At 36.6% G+C, this 16899-nt stretch overlaps 1 protein-coding gene across 3 annotated transcripts in view; it reads left to right on the top strand.

Annotated features, from left to right (window-relative positions):
• Positions 1-2113: 2113 nt before the first annotated feature.
• Positions 2114-16899, top strand: part of LOC149572335 (uncharacterized) — a 271128-nt gene continuing 256342 nt past the window's right edge. For 2 of the 3 annotated variants that reach the window (XR_016359910.1, XM_089813534.1), the window contains exon 1: positions 2114-2768. Coding sequence is in view for 2 of the 3 variants with exons in the window: in XM_089813534.1 (XP_089669660.1) it covers positions 2478-2768 (291 nt within the window). In the remaining variant the exon portion in view is untranslated. The remainder of the gene's footprint in view (positions 2769-16899) is intronic. The other variant, XM_089813535.1, reaches the window with a different exon arrangement.

Genomic DNA, 16899 nt, shown 5'->3' with positions numbered 1-16899 from the left:
TTTATTTTTCTTGTTAGCTCCATGCAAACACAAAATTTTGCTCATTCTCGCCATTGCTTGGCCATTGTCCTCAAAACTATATGTTTTTCATCCCCCGTGCCTCATCCCTCAGTCGTTGTCTGATCCCGACCAAGAGCCTCCATTGCTGCTTCTGAGATGAGGAACATTCCTCCATGGCCCAACAACTACATCTTGGTTCGACTATTCCACATGCCCCAGTTCCTTCACCACTCTATGATAGGCATCCTCTACTTTCCTATACATTAGGGTTTTATCAACTTGTGCTTTCTAGTGCAAAAAGGGCATGTAATCAAAGTGTTGAGCATCATCCTCATTAGTTGATATCTTGCCCAATAGTTGGAATCAACCACTCCATGATTGATTCTAGTCCATCCAACATATCCTCTGCAAACAATGCTCACACGATCAATTACACTTCATAGGTGCTCTTGTTCAGCTCCAAACCCCACGCTATGAAGACTCAAATTACGTCTAGGTTTGTGCGCCTTTTTATAGCTCTTTCTTGGAATTGGTCTCCAATAATCCCCACCACAACCAAGATCATCTTCTCCGTTTTTATTTTTAGTAAACCTTTAACTCGTTCCCATCCTACAAGTCCCTTGAAAACTTTCAGTTGTCTGTTTGAATCAATTGAAAAAGTGGCCTCCATCTTCATCTTCTTCTTCCTTCAAAAAAAACAAAAAAACTCCTTACTTTCTTACCATACTTTGTCTTCATTGCTTGTAATATAACCACTCTTGCTGCTCTACACTCTTCCCTTCACACGCTTTGTTTGTCACCTCACTTTCAATTCTTCTTCGAGAATGCTGCCGAAAACCACCATCATATCCGTTTGGGCAGTCTTTAATGTGTCTCATAATTATAATTTTACATCACATCTCCCACCATCTTTATAGATGTGTTGTTACTTTACTATAATAACTCTTGTTCCAGACAGTCATTGAAGTTCTCCAACATCACTTCTCCAATATTGGATAAATTTATCGCCTCTCTAAAAGTGTGGCTGATTTTAAAGTTCGTGAACTTATCCAAATATTTAATAATTTCATCTATTTGGCTCTGTAAATATCAGGTTTGTGAATGTCTCATTTTCAACATATTGACTATGATCTCTGAGTCTTCCTCCAAATGAAAATTATTGGCCCTCAGCTTGGGCATTGGCTACGGTGCAAGTTATTTGCACCATCGAAAGTTGTGCCAAGTCCTACCCATGCTCGACTTCTATGGGCTTAAACATTGCACGACATTGTCTACGCAACAACATATTTGGGCTTTGGTAAAAAACATATTGTTAACAAACAATAGTATGTGAGCAATAATGTTAGCTAATTGTATTAATATGTGTTAGTAATTTGCAAACACTTATAATTAAATAACATAATTGCTAGCATACTATTGTTTGTTAGCAATATGCTTTTTTTACCAAGGTGCAAATATATTGCTGCAACATATTTGCACCTTGGTAAAAAAACATATTGCTAACAAACAATAGTATGTTAGCTAATTGTATTAATATGTGTTAGTAATTAGGGGAAACGTTGCAAGTAATTACTTTTCGGGGATAGGCTAATAGGACTTTCTCCTCACGGGATTGCTTGATTCAGAGAAACTGGCCAGATGTGAAAATTAACTGGTATGATAATGGAAGTAGGAGAGTGGACAAAACAAAAGGTAGGGAGAATGCGATTTGGATACCGCTGGATGAAGGTCGGATAAAAATTAACTTTGATGGAGCCTCTAAAGGTAACCTGGGGGTTTCAAGAGTAGAGGCCATTGCAAGAAAGGCTAATGGGGAGTTTGTAGCGATAACACGAGTAAGAAAACCAAATGGAACTAATAATATAGCAGAATCTCATGCAACTCTCCTAACAGTGCAACTAGGAGCCAAGCTAAAGGCACTGTCTACGCAACAACATATTTGCACTTTACTAAAAAATATATTGTTAACAAACAATTGAATGTTAGCAATGATATTAGCTAATTGTATTAATATATGTTCCTAATTTGTAAACACATACAATTAAATAACATAATTGCTAACATTCTATTGTTTTACCAAGATGCAAATATGTTGCCGATGTAGAGAGTACCCAACCAGCCTATTTTTGAAATTTGAAATTTCACCATTCGATCCTTTCGTTAGGGCTGCTCATATTTAGAATATTGTATGACAGACGATGGAATGTATTCAATTCTGAAAGATATCCTTCCAAGAAAAATCAGTGGGCAAAGAGAACACACAGCTTTTCGTAGCATATAGTCAGGGAACCTGGAATTTGACGGTCACCCTATCTAGCACTTGGAGGCCACTTGGACGGTCACCCTATGCTGAAATTTGAAATTTGAAAGAATAGGCTGGTTGAATATGAAGTAGTAGATGAAACAAACAACGAGCATATGTGAAAAAAGCAAGAGACCAACTAGTGTAAATGGTCAAGCGTTGCAGCTATTAGAAAATGTGCGTTTCTACCATATGCGCTACAACATGGTTGAGACTGGCAACTTCTTTTCAACTGAGAGGAAGCAGCGGAGTAAAATTAGGTTTCCAAGGGGTTCAAAGCTTTTCCATCTGTAAATGGAACAATAGTGATAATAATTTTAGGCAATACCAATGGAATCTTAGATACCTGTCCTTTTCTACTTCAACAGTGCATGCTATTCGTGCTGCAGAAATTCCACCATTGATTTCGTCCACTGTTAGGTACCAATTTAGGAAATATTCAGCGGTTCGCAAGGGTCAAGTTCAGGTCATTTCTCTTAAACTTTTCACCTGTAATGAAATTTTGATTCTGTTTTGAGAAATAAGAACAGTTCTTATCAGGCATTTGTGGGTACACAACAAGGCTTTCATGTTGTTTGTTATTTCTGTTGTTATAGACATGCTTGATTGCTGAGCAAAATTGCATGCGAGGGTGCTCCTTTAATCTTTGCTTTTGCTTTTCAATATTTATTTGTGGTTATATCATAGTATTTTCCAATTACCAGCTTGGGTTCGAACCTAGGTTCTTCTCACGACTGTGTTATGTATCGTATACATTTATTGCCTCAAACAAACTTTAGCAAAGGGAAGTCAGAAAAACAGGAATGGAGCCTTTGAATTGTTTAGTGAGATATCACATCAGGGCTAAAATTAGAACCAATGAGTGAATTTCAGAGTGCTTTGGTAGTCATATTGGCATCGCACAAGTTTGCCCATTTTCCCAATTTCGTTTGAGCTATACATTGGTATGTTGAAAGAGCTATACCTGCCTATCAATATGCAGACAGATCAAACCAATGGAATCGTTAGAATGAATACTTGAATTACAAGATTAAATATTTCATATGATGCTATAAGTTTTAACACTCCCTCTGAGCAAATATGAAATTAATTAAGAATTCATGAGTCCATTTCAATGAACAAAATAATTGTATTCATAATCATAAGAACACTCAATGGTAGAGTTTATTCACAAATAAAAATCATGGAATCACTCAACATGATAAACTTGTAAAAATCTCAGCTAAGCCTTTTAATCACATATGATCTCCACATGAATTGTCATGGAGTAACTCAACACAACATCCAACTCCCATCACGAATTTACTCTATGTGATGTCATCATGGATTCACTCCACATGATGATCATTCCTAGAGTGAAAGAGTTATTGTAGCTGAATCTTACAACCTTGTTTATTCACACATAAATAACAAAAACAAGACTTAGATCCATTTAAGTCTCAAAGTTGATCGTACCTAGCTTATTTCTAAAATAAGAAAATTTCACCTTAGACAATGGCTTGGTGAGTATATCAGTAATTTGCTCATTCGTGCTGATGTATTTCATCTACACAACCCTTTCGAAACACCATCTCTCTTAAGTAATGGAATTTGATTTCTATGTGTTTAGACTAGTCATGGAATACAGGATTGATAGAAATTTTGATACAGCTCTGATTGTCCCAAAAAATAGTGGTAGAGTTCAATGATTCTCCAAATAATCCTACGAGGAGTTTACGAAGCCATATTGCTTCTTGAGCTGCTGTAGAAGCAACCACATATTCAGCCTCAGCTGAGCTTTGAGCAACACATTTTTGCTTCTTGCTGCACCATGAAATCATAGCAGACCCAAGGCTGGAGCCAAAACCTGTAGTACCTTTCTGTCCACAATGCAACCAACCCAATCTGAATCAGGAAAACCATGAAGCTGAAGATCATCAGTGCAAGAAAACTTCAATCCATACTTTAGAGTTCAACGAACATATCTAAGAATGTGCTTAGCAGCAATGAGATGAAATTTCCTTGGTTCTCACATAAACTGGCTCAAAGTATTAACTGCATGGAAGATATCTGGCCTAGTATTAACAAGATACATGAGGGAACCAATCAACTGTCTATAGAGAGTGCAATCAATCAAATCTGAATCAGCAGCAACTTCTTGAAGTCTTTTCAAATTAGCCTCCATGGGAGTCACATTTGGTTTGCAATCAAGCATTCCAAATCCTTTAATAATATCTACAACTTACTTGCCTCGGCTGAGATTAATCTCATCAGACTTTTGCCAAATTTCCAATCCAAGAAAGTAGCGCATTAATCCAAGATCTTTCTATCTCAAATTCAAAAGTTAAGTCATTCTCACATTTGTCTATTAATTCATCATCACCAGTAATGAAGAGATCATCAACATAAAGAACTAGGATCAGCATGAGATTATTATACCTTTTGAGATAGATATTCGGATCAACTTCACTTTTATAAAACTCAAGCTCAGAAGATATCCATCAATACGATCACACCAAGCCCGAGGAGCTTGCTTAAGACCATATAGTGCTTTTTTCAGCTTGCAAACATGAGAATCTCTGCTATGAATTACGAATCCTTCAAGCTGTTCCACAAAACTTCTTCATCAATGAAACCATTAAGAAAGGCTGTCTTGACATCCATTTGGGGTAGCTTCCATTTTTTAACAGCTGCAATAGCAAGTATAGGTCTAATAGAAGTGTATCTAGCTACAAGAAGTCTCATCATAGTCTGTAACTTCCTTTTGAGAAAAGGTCCTTGCTACAAAGCTAGCTTTGAATTTCTCTATACTCCCATCAGCACCATGCTTAATTTTGAACAACAATTTAGAAGAAATAATTGATTTACCTTTTGGACGAGGGACAATCTCCCAAACATCATTTTTCATGATTGAATCATACTCCTCCCACATGATGTAATAAATCTTGCTGGTTTGATCAGCTAAATTGAACTTCGACTAGCAATAATTTTGTCAAACAGTTGTCATACGAATGAAGACATTAAGCAAGGTTACTACTGGGTCATACCATTGCAATATTCTCCTTATACTTCATTACAACATTGGATCCATTAATCAAACATTTTAACAAATAGTTGGTAGGCACCGACTGCTGTAAGTTAAAGGCAAACCTGCAGTACAGATTTAACTGGTGTTTCACAACATATAATGGCCGCTCCATAATGGATTTCTGTTATTTTGAAAACTCACTTTTACTGTTGCAAATGAATACAACAATTGCAATACAGACTAAGGAATACTATCAAACATTACATATATACTAGCCAAGGAACAACTACACATTAGGAGATTGCAAATACATACATGCCTGCCGTATGACGTGATTACGTTCAAACTGCTCACTCACTGAATGCTGCCGACAGTTGGAGAGGTGTTGGCCTGGAAGTTGCCGTGAAGGACCCCTGCTATCCCTTTGGACTTTCCTACTGCTACCGCCAGTTCATATAAAACTTTCCTATTACTTCCTACTGCCTGTTACCTTGCTCTGAGGGAGTTCCGTGTTGTGCAACTATTATGGGACATGAGTATGATGCCACTGCTGTTCCTAGTCTCCACGTCGACCTCTGCTATGAATAATGCTAGGGAAGACCCGACTGTGATAGAATAACCCATGAGAATGAATAACCACGTTCATGCCAAGTTTACCTTGTTTTATCTATGAATTGATCATGCTTCTGTCTGCCAAAACTCACGTCTACTGCTGCTACGACCTGTACTTTACTATTACAGCTGCTCTCTTCAATAACCAACTTTCTTCTTCCTGTTTAGTAACTCCACATCTTATTTCGAAAATAAAATGTATCTATCTGATCACTTAATCCAGAATGAAGTGTGAGTCGCTGGGTTTTCGTCCAGTCTCACTCTTTCTCTAAGGGGTTTTGTCCTCAAGGAAAAGCCAAGTCACAATAAAGCAACCTTTTTGGGATTCTGAATAACATAATATCTCATGGTAACAATCCCAATGCAAATGCTTTCCTTTATAACTTCAAAATGAGGAGAGGCTTGAACAACTTAGCAATGTGGGATAAAAGACTATTTCGTTTATTAGTCACTTAAGTAACTTTATAACTTTATAACATTAAAATATTTAAATAAATCACTTAAGTCACTTGAACTTTAATATCTCTTGAAATACTTGTTTGATTGCCGTGCCATCTGAAATAGGAATCTCTCCTCATAATTCCCCACGTGACCAAATACACTTTCTAAAAATAGAAAGGGTCCATCTCTATTACCCGTGACTTACTATACATAGTAAGTATGGAAAATGGAGTCCAAATGACATCGAATGAAGGCCAAATCCATAAATCGCTGAATATTGGAGATGAATCAATCCTCAGAAGACCCTCTAACCATTTTCATTAGCCTACGAGGATCCAATATTAGGCTAATCCCTGGAATTCTGATGCTGGCAACCAATGGGGACATTACACATGGACATCTTTCCAAACTTGCTGTCCTATAGCTAAATCAAAACAAGAAGGTTCAGAGTCAATGATATTACACATTAAGGCTACATAATCGTCAAATTTCTGAGGCCTTTTACTTTCTCTAAAGGTTCCCTGTGGAGCTGAAACGTTTTCAACATCTTGTACAGTATTTCTAGCCCACAATGGTCTTTTCTTTTCATTCACTGGAACTCTAGGACCGACATCAGAATCAGGCTGAAATTAAGGAGAAGGACAATCATCAGGAGAGTCCTCCCTCTCAACAGGGCTAGGAGAAGAGGGAGTAGCAAGAGGAAGGTCTTGAGAGATTCCAGGTGCTTCCATATCAATATCTAAAGAGGGTCCAATAGATCTTCCACATATCAAATTTTCTTCAAAGGAGACATCTCTTCTTAACTCAATCATCTTTTGAGCCGGAATGTAAATTCTATAAGCCTTAGACAATTCACTTTAACCAACAAAAATTCCCTTCTTTCCTGAGGGTTCTAATTTAGATCTTATCTTTGGGAATATGAATGTAAATTGAACAACCAAATATTTTAAGATGACTTACATCAGGTTTAGAACCAGAAAAGGCGGAGTCATGTTGTTAAGATCAATGTGAGGGCTCCTATTTTGAACATATGCTGCTGTCCTGCAAGCTTCAGCCCAAAGAAAAATCGGCAACCCTTGATCATGAATCACGGCTTGAGCAGCCTCAACTATGGCTCTGTTTATCCTTTCAGCAACACTGTTCTGTTGAGGACTGTAAGGAACACAAAAGTTCCTCTTAATTCCCGAATCAACACAAAATTATTGAAATGCACAAGAGATAAATTCACCCCCATTATCAGATCTGAGAGTCTTGATCTTCTTTTCTGTGATATTTTCACAAGAGCTTTAAATTCCTTAAACTTAGATAATACTTCATCAGATTCCTTGGATTTAAGAGAGAAAATCCAAGTCTTGCGAGAGAAGTTGTCAATAAATGTGACATAATACCAAAATCCCCTTAATGAAGCTGAAGACATGGGCCCATACAAATCATAGTGAATCAATTCTATCACATGCTTAGCTCTACTTTCGCTTGAACGAAAAGGACCCTTAGTGAATTTGTCCAATGCACATCCCTTGCAAATACCATCATAAGTTTAAGAAGACCTACAACCAACTTATCCATAGTCGAGAGATATTTGAAGTTGAGATGACTAAACCTTTTGCCACAACAAATTATTATTAGAGGCATCATGATTTATAACTTGAATTCGATTTACAGAAAGCTTGTAGAGACTTTCATGACGAACTCCAATCACTTGAGTTGAGTTAAAATCAGAGGTTTTCTTCCATGCAACTACTTTTCCATTAGTGAAAGAAACATTAAAACCTATATCCCCTAAGGCTGAAATAGAAATTAAGTTCGTCTTGATACCAGGAACAAATAAAAATTGCTAAGATGAAGAGGTATACCAGAACTTAATTTGAATCAAGTGTTACTAGCCCCTTTAGTGGAATAGGAAGCATCATCTGCAATGATAACTTGCAAGTGAGAGTCCTTTTCTTCCAAATTTGATAGATGTTGCTTATAGCCTGAAATGTGGTGAGAAGCACCACTATCTATCAACCAAGTATTGCAATCTGCTGGAACATTACTGGACAACGCTGGAATGAAAAGAAATCCTTCTGGATAATTGTTGGAGTCCTTGAAAGAAGTTGAATCTTTTACATCAGAAACAACCACTTGATGATTAAGATTCACATTACACTTTCTAGCATAATGACCTTATTTATTACCTCTGAAACATTTCACTTTGGACATATCTCTTTTCCTTTTAAAATCAGAAGATGAAGAAGAGGGATACTTATCATCAAAGCTCCTGAATTCCTTTTCTTTCCACTTTTCTTGGAAATATGAGTGTTAAGGACTTGATCCTCCTCATTGAAAGATTTACGAGAATTTCCTCTGGCCTCGAACTTGCATTCTTCTTGAATACAATCAAATCTTAGTGTATCAAAATTTGGAAGCTAGTTTCTACCACTGATACCTTGAATGAATGATTCCCAAAAATGTGGGAGACCATCCATGGCCAACATGACAAGTTCTTTGTAATTAATAGATTCTCCAGTAGTATCCAATTGATCTTTTAATTCTGAAATTTTCAGAAAGAAAGAACTAATGGAGTCTTCTCTGCCCATTTTGATATGAAGAAGCTGCATGCGAAGAGCCAAGGCCTAGCTAGTATTGTTAACCTCATGCAACTTGTGAAGATGGTCATAGATTTCCTTTGCCGATTTCAGCTTAGATATAGTAGGCACTAGAGGATCTTTCATAGAATCAATAATGATCCTTTTTGCCATGATTTTGTTCTTCTTCCAAGCTGCCTTAGATATATTATCAGCTGGCTCTGAGACTTTAGATTGCACATAGTTAATGAGATCATATTCTTCAAGGATTAATAAAATCCTAGACTTCCAGGATACAGAGTTTGAGGCTCCCTCCAGTCAATCTTTAACCTTAACACCGAGTAACATACTGAAAACTAATATTTTTGCAGTCTATATACATAAGAGAAGTTCTGGTTCAAGCTTGAAGATACAAACTTGGCTCTGATACCATGTTAAAACTAGAACCAGAAAAAATAAGAACCAAATTCTGCAAGCAATATATCCTGGGAAAAACCCCCTAAACAGAGGGAAACTGATGAAAGAATTGTCATTGATGTTAAAGGGTTTCACTAGCAAGAATAAGATTATCAGTATAACTATCATCAATCTCAAAGGTAAAAACATGAAATTACAAGAAAGCTAAGCTATCATGTGTGATAAGTCTCAAGGAAGCCAATATCATATATAGAATGTTATTTATTGATGTCGAAAGAATTTCGCAAGATTCAAAAGGACCAAAAGAGAAGTCAAGTTTATATTGTTGATTATGCACTTTTGAAGAATTAAAGATAGATGGATCTAAAATTGTACATTGCATTTATACAAATCAAATACAATGTATGCGATAGGCATTGAAGAGTATATGCAATGTTGAGGAGTTTGATGATTGAGGATTGATGGATCAACTTTCATATGATAAGCTGTGAAATATTGAAAAAGATGGAAAAGAGTGATATCGAAGTAGGAAAACAAGACAAGTATGCAAATTATTTAAGATTGATGATTTTATCTTACAAGTCTGCTGACGACACTCTCATATTACGAGTGAATAAACTCTACACACAACAATTTATATGAATAAACTTGAATGGTGATAAAAGACCTGCCATATTCATGCGTTTATCTAATAATGAACACATTACATCCTTGGGAACCATACAGCGAATGCAACAATGTGACCAGTATTATGTGATGGTATCTAACCAAAAAAAAATGAATTAAATGCAAGGACAAATATGTAGCAACTGTTCTGAGTTCAATACAGAGTAATGACCGTGCAAAGGAAAATAAGAAAGATGTTGTTATAAGTCAAAATTAGTTCGTGGGATGTAAAGAAGATTCCATCAATATCAATTAAGCATTGGTGGCAACATATTGTCCATACCATCAAAGGCTACAAATAAGTCAAGGAATATTGCCAGGAGTTTTAAAATATTACATACTTGCTAACAAATGCTAAAATAAATATGTATTTGCCTAACACTACAGATGCAGCGTATGTACTATAAGGTATTGACATGAAGTAATAAGAAGAGGTTAAAGAAAAATCAACACCATGGAACGATGCCAGTATGAATGTTGACCGAAAAAATCTAATGAGAATACTATCGGGAGTCTTCAGCGCAGTCACATGTTTACCATTTTCAATGTCATGTTCAAGATGTTAATTATTGTTAGTTGGACAGCTGTTATTTCTGACCCGGAAATAGCAGCACTATTTATGGGTAGCTTGGACAGTTGTTCGTCCTTATCTATGAATAGCGGTTGTATTTATGGGTGGTTTGGACAGCTGTTTGTCCACTTGCCAAAAATTAGTAAATGGTTATTATTTACTAATTTTAGTGATTCCTTTTGGACACTTTGCAACCAATTCTATTATTGGCTGTCGAGTTGTCTTAATCTCAGCCGTTGGTTAGATTTAATCTCGGTCGTTGGTTTACCAACAGGAGTAGTATAGAAAGGGGTCATTGGGTCATTTGGAAGGGGAGAAGCTTTGGTGAAGCAGTTTGCAGTGTTAGCAAACAGTCTTGCAGTGTTAGCAAGGGCACAAAAAAGAAGAAGCTTTTGTGAAGCAGTTTGCAGTGTTAGCAAACAGTCTTGCAGTGTTAGCAAGGGCGCAGTGTTAGCGTGGGGATAGCAGTGGGGAATATTAGCGGGAGAAATTAGGAGGTTGTCGGAGTTCTGCCAGTGGGAGGCAAGGAATTTTGTATCTCTTGATTTGCTGAAGTTTAATATAATTCCTCATCTGTAGAACTGGTTTTCCCTTAGGGGTTTTTCCAGGGACAATTTGTCCAAAAATATTGTGTTCATTGTGTTGCGCATTTCTTTCCGTATTTTATAAGTGAAGTTGCAGTTGTGTTATTCTTCGATAGCTGGGAATTTATTTTCAGCAGTTTAATAATCATTTGTGATAGGAGATTAATAATCAGTGACTGCAATAGTTTGATTTTTCACACAAGAGAGCTGCCAAAACTTTGGAGGATATGGAGTAATTGACGGCAAATACAGCCAACATACATTGACCAAGCAGCAACAAATATAATATTGTGTATACAGCAATTATATTGCAGGAGGACATGGTAATTGAACCCAGGAGAAGTGGCAATATTTTCCATAAGGTAATAGTCTTAGTGAAGGCCCGATAAAAAAACAATGAACAAAGCACAAGCCTGCGATTCCTCAAGTGCATAGAACAGCAAACAGGTTGTGTGCCAATGGCATCTTGAGTCTGCAATAAATCCCGATGGAGTTAAAATATTGGCCATAGAAAGGAGTGACTTTCTCGATTATCCAGACATGGGGGCAAATCAATACAAAGTTCTTAAGATAAGGAAAAGTGCCACGAAGTGAAGATGTTAAAGATAATTATTTAACAACAATATAAATCAACATGATGAGGATAACATGCATGCCATAATTACATGAAGATAAGCTGTTGAAGGCACACCATTGATTAAACAATCACCATATTACACAGCAGTATATGATTTCCTTATAATATTTATATGCCGTCAGGAGTTTTCATACAGTGACAAATACGGAGTATTGTTTTCAAAATCAAGTTAGGATCATTCTCTAACGATAGAAATATACTCCAAAAACGATTGAAAAGATAATAGTCAACAAAGAATAATGCAGGTAATGAAAGACGATGCAGCAGTGTTACGGTTACATGCTTAATCATTGATATATATATATATATATATATATATTTATATTTATTGTCCTTTCAAGTGTTGACGGAGCAGAACTGAATATAGCTATTTTAACGACGGATAGTATAAAAGATTCCAGAATGAATGAATTGGGAGAAGCTAATCATTTTGCAAACATTAAAATCTGATGTCAAATAAAAGATGCGGGTAAACATTTAAATGTTCTCAAAGTATGTTCGAACAACAAAGGTAAAATTAATATGGCTTGAAAAGTTGAGTATGCGATAATAGTCACTAAGAAGATGGTGTCATGAATTCGGGATAAAGATATTATAAAATGGTAAAAGATTGCGTTCAGATTAGAGAGAAAGTTGTTCCTTAAGTGTTTCAAGATTACTTAAGACAAATGAGTCTTATTCAAAAGACACGTCTCTTCAAATATAAAGTCACATTCTTTTAAATATCAAATATAAATAAAGAATGATTTATTTTTAAACAAAATGAAAAAGTAGTGAGCAGTGAAGTATGAGATGTCAGATGTGAAGGAGCAGAATAAAAGATAGAAGAAGAAGTCAGCAGGTAAGAGGAGAAATAGAAAAGAAAGAGCGGTGGATATAAATGATATAAAATACATGCAAACAGATTAGTGAATACAGGTCTGTAGTGGATGAAGATGTAAGAAAAAAGAAGAGGAAATATATTTAAAGAATATAAGAAAATAGAGATGAGTTGAACAGTATAAAACAAATAAAAGAATAAGTGAAAGGATTGAAAATGAAATAGGTAATCGGATTGAAAATCTGGATTATGTATATTTTGAGGCTGATTCGATGAAAAAGAAAATAAACAAAGAAAGGTGTATGTGCTACAATTAAATCTATACAAATAGAAGAAAATAAATTGTGCTATTGAAGTATCCATCAGCAGTTGAAGCAAGCAACATAGTCAAGGTTGAAAAGGAGTTCGAGTGCAATGGGTCAATGCTCACGAAGAATGCAGTGGGGTTGGTGCTTTCAGTAGGTCAGAGTCTGCGATCTGTGGAAGTTGAAGCTTCCAGTGAGTCGGTGCTCATAAACTTCGAGGTTGTAGCCTCTAGTAGGTTGTAGCCTACAAATCATTGTAAAAGAACCATTTATATAAGAAAGCATTTATTTGCCGTAGTTTTCTCTTGCATTGGGTTTCCACGTAAATCTTGTGCCATTTTGTTCATGTGCATAATTATTTATTTCAGCATTTGAAGTTAATTGTTTGGATAAAAGTTTTAAATTGGCAAATTTGTTATTATACTGATTCACCCCCCCTCTCAGTATAATCGTGTGCTCTTTAGAAACAACCCAGCCTGAGAAAACCTGTAAGTTTTATTGAGAATAAAGAAATGATTACAGAACTTATGAATAAATGTTATTCATTGATGCTCCATAAGAGATTTACATAATACTAAAATATTTCCACAGAAAACAGCGATGTGAATCTCCTTTTGTTATAAGGCTCAAACAAAGAATTGAGGATAACAAAACTTAATCACCGATCATCGACCAAGATTTCATTTCTGCTATAATCGATTCACCACACATCAAAATGAATAACCATGGCTCAATATATATTTTCGGATGCCAAACAAATGGTAGCTAAAAAAGTTCCTAACTTGTGAAGACTAGAAGAATTTCACACGAACATGTCAAGGGTGCGTTCGGTTGAAATTTTCGCATTTAATTATTCTACACATAACTATGCTGAGATACACGTCTGCTGCAAACAACCTTGAACACGCGGGCACCAGTTATCTTGAAAAGGCAACAAACCGATAACCATCAAGCGCTAAAACTTAACTGCAAACATCGTTGTTGTATGCTTGGCTTTATAGACGACGAAGGTTATGAATAGTTTTCTCCTCCATGTACGGATCCAAAAGCTTGGAGTTAGAATAATATTCTGCAAGACATCTAAAACAAACAAACACCTGCCTAACATTATGCTGACATATCTAACCAATGGAATCGTTGGAATGAATACTTGAATTACAAGGTTAAATATTTCATATGATGCTATAAGTTTTCATAGTTAGTAGGTTAGGATGCAGGCGAACACTAACAAAGCTAAAATAATGATCTTCTCTTTGTAAAGAAAAAATAATCAAATTAATATTCTTTTTAAAGGCAACTTACTAAAGTAATGGATGTGTACATATATCACATGCTTGATTTCCTCAAGAAGTTTTGTTGGGAAACATGCAAAGCAAAAATAATTCAAGGAGGTTGGGAAGTGCATTACTCTTGACAAAATAGATATGGAATTGCCGAGATATGAGATTGAGAAACCAAGAAAACACTTTCTGGCTTACTTGTTACTCTAGTGATTCTCTAAGGGTGTGAAATTTGGGACACCAACTTGTTAAATAAAACACAGAGACATAGAGAAATAATTGAGAAGCATTTAATTTTAAACAATTTCAATCTGACCGAGGAGTTGGATGAGATGGAAGATGATAAATCCCTAGAGATCATTGTGAACCTTGATGATTTGGAGGAGATGGTGAATACTGTGTGCAATACCCTTGTTCTTCCTGATGCAGCTTGTATGACTAATTCTCCTGCTCCTAATGAGGATCCTGAAAAGGATAATAACACTTAGGATTAAATAAAGGAACTCCAAGAGAGTGGTTGTTCTGAATTCTATCACACATACTATTTCTAACGAGTAATTTGATACTGCAATCTCTTCTTTTTGCAGGTCAATGAACAACATTATGAAAAATAGTCTTTGGTGTTGCGATGGGCAAGAGCTGGATGAGGAAAAATGTCAAGAAGAAGAAGCAAGACAAGGATGAGGAAGAACCCTAGGGAGCTGATAAAGAAGACTAGTAGAAGGAGCTTCATTGTCTCTCAAGGGATTGGGAAACTATCTCTAATTTCAAATGATAGTTAATTTACCTTTCTCTAGACTTTACTTTAATGCTGATATGTTTATAGTGGCTCCTGTTAAACTTAACGTTATGATTATTTTTGGTATGCTTTAATTGGTATAAACTAGGACTTTGCGACTCTTGCCATTAGGCAGATAAGATAAGATAAGAAAAGATAGGATAATGATACTAATGTCCAACAAGAGACCAACAAGGGTCTAAGGCACTGGAAGATTACAACAGGGAAGAGAAACAACCCAACAGGAGCACCAAACGATGTCCGGGAAAGAGCTGACAAGAAAACAAAGAAAGGAAACAACAACAAAAGACGAGAAAAGGACTAGAAGTCCTTTCTCGGTAAAAATAAATCTAGCACCGAAGGATGTAGAATGGAAATACAACTCAAGTTCATAGAGTAATGCAAATGATATAGAATAATGCAATTGATATATACATGAAACAAAACATAGAATGCACCTTAATACCACGATACCAATTGTTGACGAAATAGTTTATTTATTCATACCAAAAACATCGTGGGTACATTGATAATATTCCAAGTACTTATAGAAGGGTCAGTTGGTTGGGAAAATCAACCAATGCATTCCCTCACCTCCTTACTACCCAGCCTAAATAAGCTTTAACAAGTACTAAGTACAATAGTTACTTTATTCTGACTACATCTATCCCCCCCAAAAAAAGAAGTCGTCTTCCAGACGATTGTTGAACACGAAAACAAAAAAACTTTAATTTTAAGAAGAGGGAATGGTTTGTTTATTCATACCAAAAACATCGTGCATACATTGACAATATTCCAAGTACTTATAGAAGGGTCGGTTGGTTGGGAAAACCAACCAATGCATTCCCTCACCTCCTAACTAGCCAACCCGAATAAGCTTTAACAAGTACTAAGTACAATAGTCACTTTATTCCCACTACAAAGGGTAAGGCCTAGAACGACCGGGGGTCTGGGCTTGTCTTTGAATAACGTTGGGGATAGGGTGGCGCTATCTGATGAAATCCTAACGAGGTCTAACAACTTTGGTGTGCCAGGAGACGGGCGTAGCAAGCGACCACTTCAAGCCCTTGGAAGGGAACATGGGTGGGAAGAAGGTAGCGATGAAACATGAGATGTAAAGTGTGATCCTGGAACTATGAAGTCTTATCGAGGTAAAGTGCTAAACACTGGTAGTCGGAGTAGATGATAAATGCCGAGAGGGGTCTGCAATCTCTGAATAATCAGTGGAACTTGCCTCTGATCTCATAGTATATAGGGTATTTGAAGATGAAATGGATCTCAGTCTCAGTCTCAGATAAAGTGCAAAGGCGGCAAATCCGGTCGTCTTTGGTTTGATGGTGATTTGTTTGGCACCGGAGTCGGTGGGAACTGACTCTGAAAGACCCCAGGGAGATACGAAGGGCGTGACTCCAACGCCGACTCAAGTAAAAGGGACGTACAATAATCCCATTACGGGTCTCCAGAAAGTGCTCAAAATGGAAAGCCATCTGTGGGTGGAGGCCCCCAGGAGGGTTACTCTAGGTCGTGGTGATGTACTGTCTATATATGTCAAGTTTGATGTGCCCATTCAGTTCCTGTTGCAAAGGAAAGAGATGGGTAGGAGAATCCAAGGAGAACTGGTAAGGTGGGAGATGATCAATGTTGATCCCAATTGAGCTCAATAAGGTAGTGGCCTGGGTATGCTAGCAGTGAGCCTTGGTCACCGTGCCAGAGCTGGCAATATCAATTGAGGAGCAATACGCAAGGTAAAAATATCTATGGCGACTGTCTATGGTGTCCATGAAGCCCTTAAGGTAGTGAATGAACCAAATCAAGTCAAAGATGACACTAAGTCTGAAAGGATGAGCTCCAAACTCGACCAAAATAATACAGTACGGAGTGTGCTAGTGGCATTTGATGATTTGACTCAGGA

Source organism: Cupressus sempervirens, chromosome 2 (assembly GCF_028749045.1).
Source record: "Cupressus sempervirens isolate cs-2001-9-10 chromosome 2, ASM2874904v1, whole genome shotgun sequence".
NCBI classification, from domain to species: Eukaryota; Viridiplantae; Streptophyta; class Pinopsida; order Cupressales; family Cupressaceae; genus Cupressus; species Cupressus sempervirens.
The sequence above is the reverse complement of the archived record's forward strand: the minus strand, read 5'-3'. Positions and strand labels throughout refer to the sequence as shown.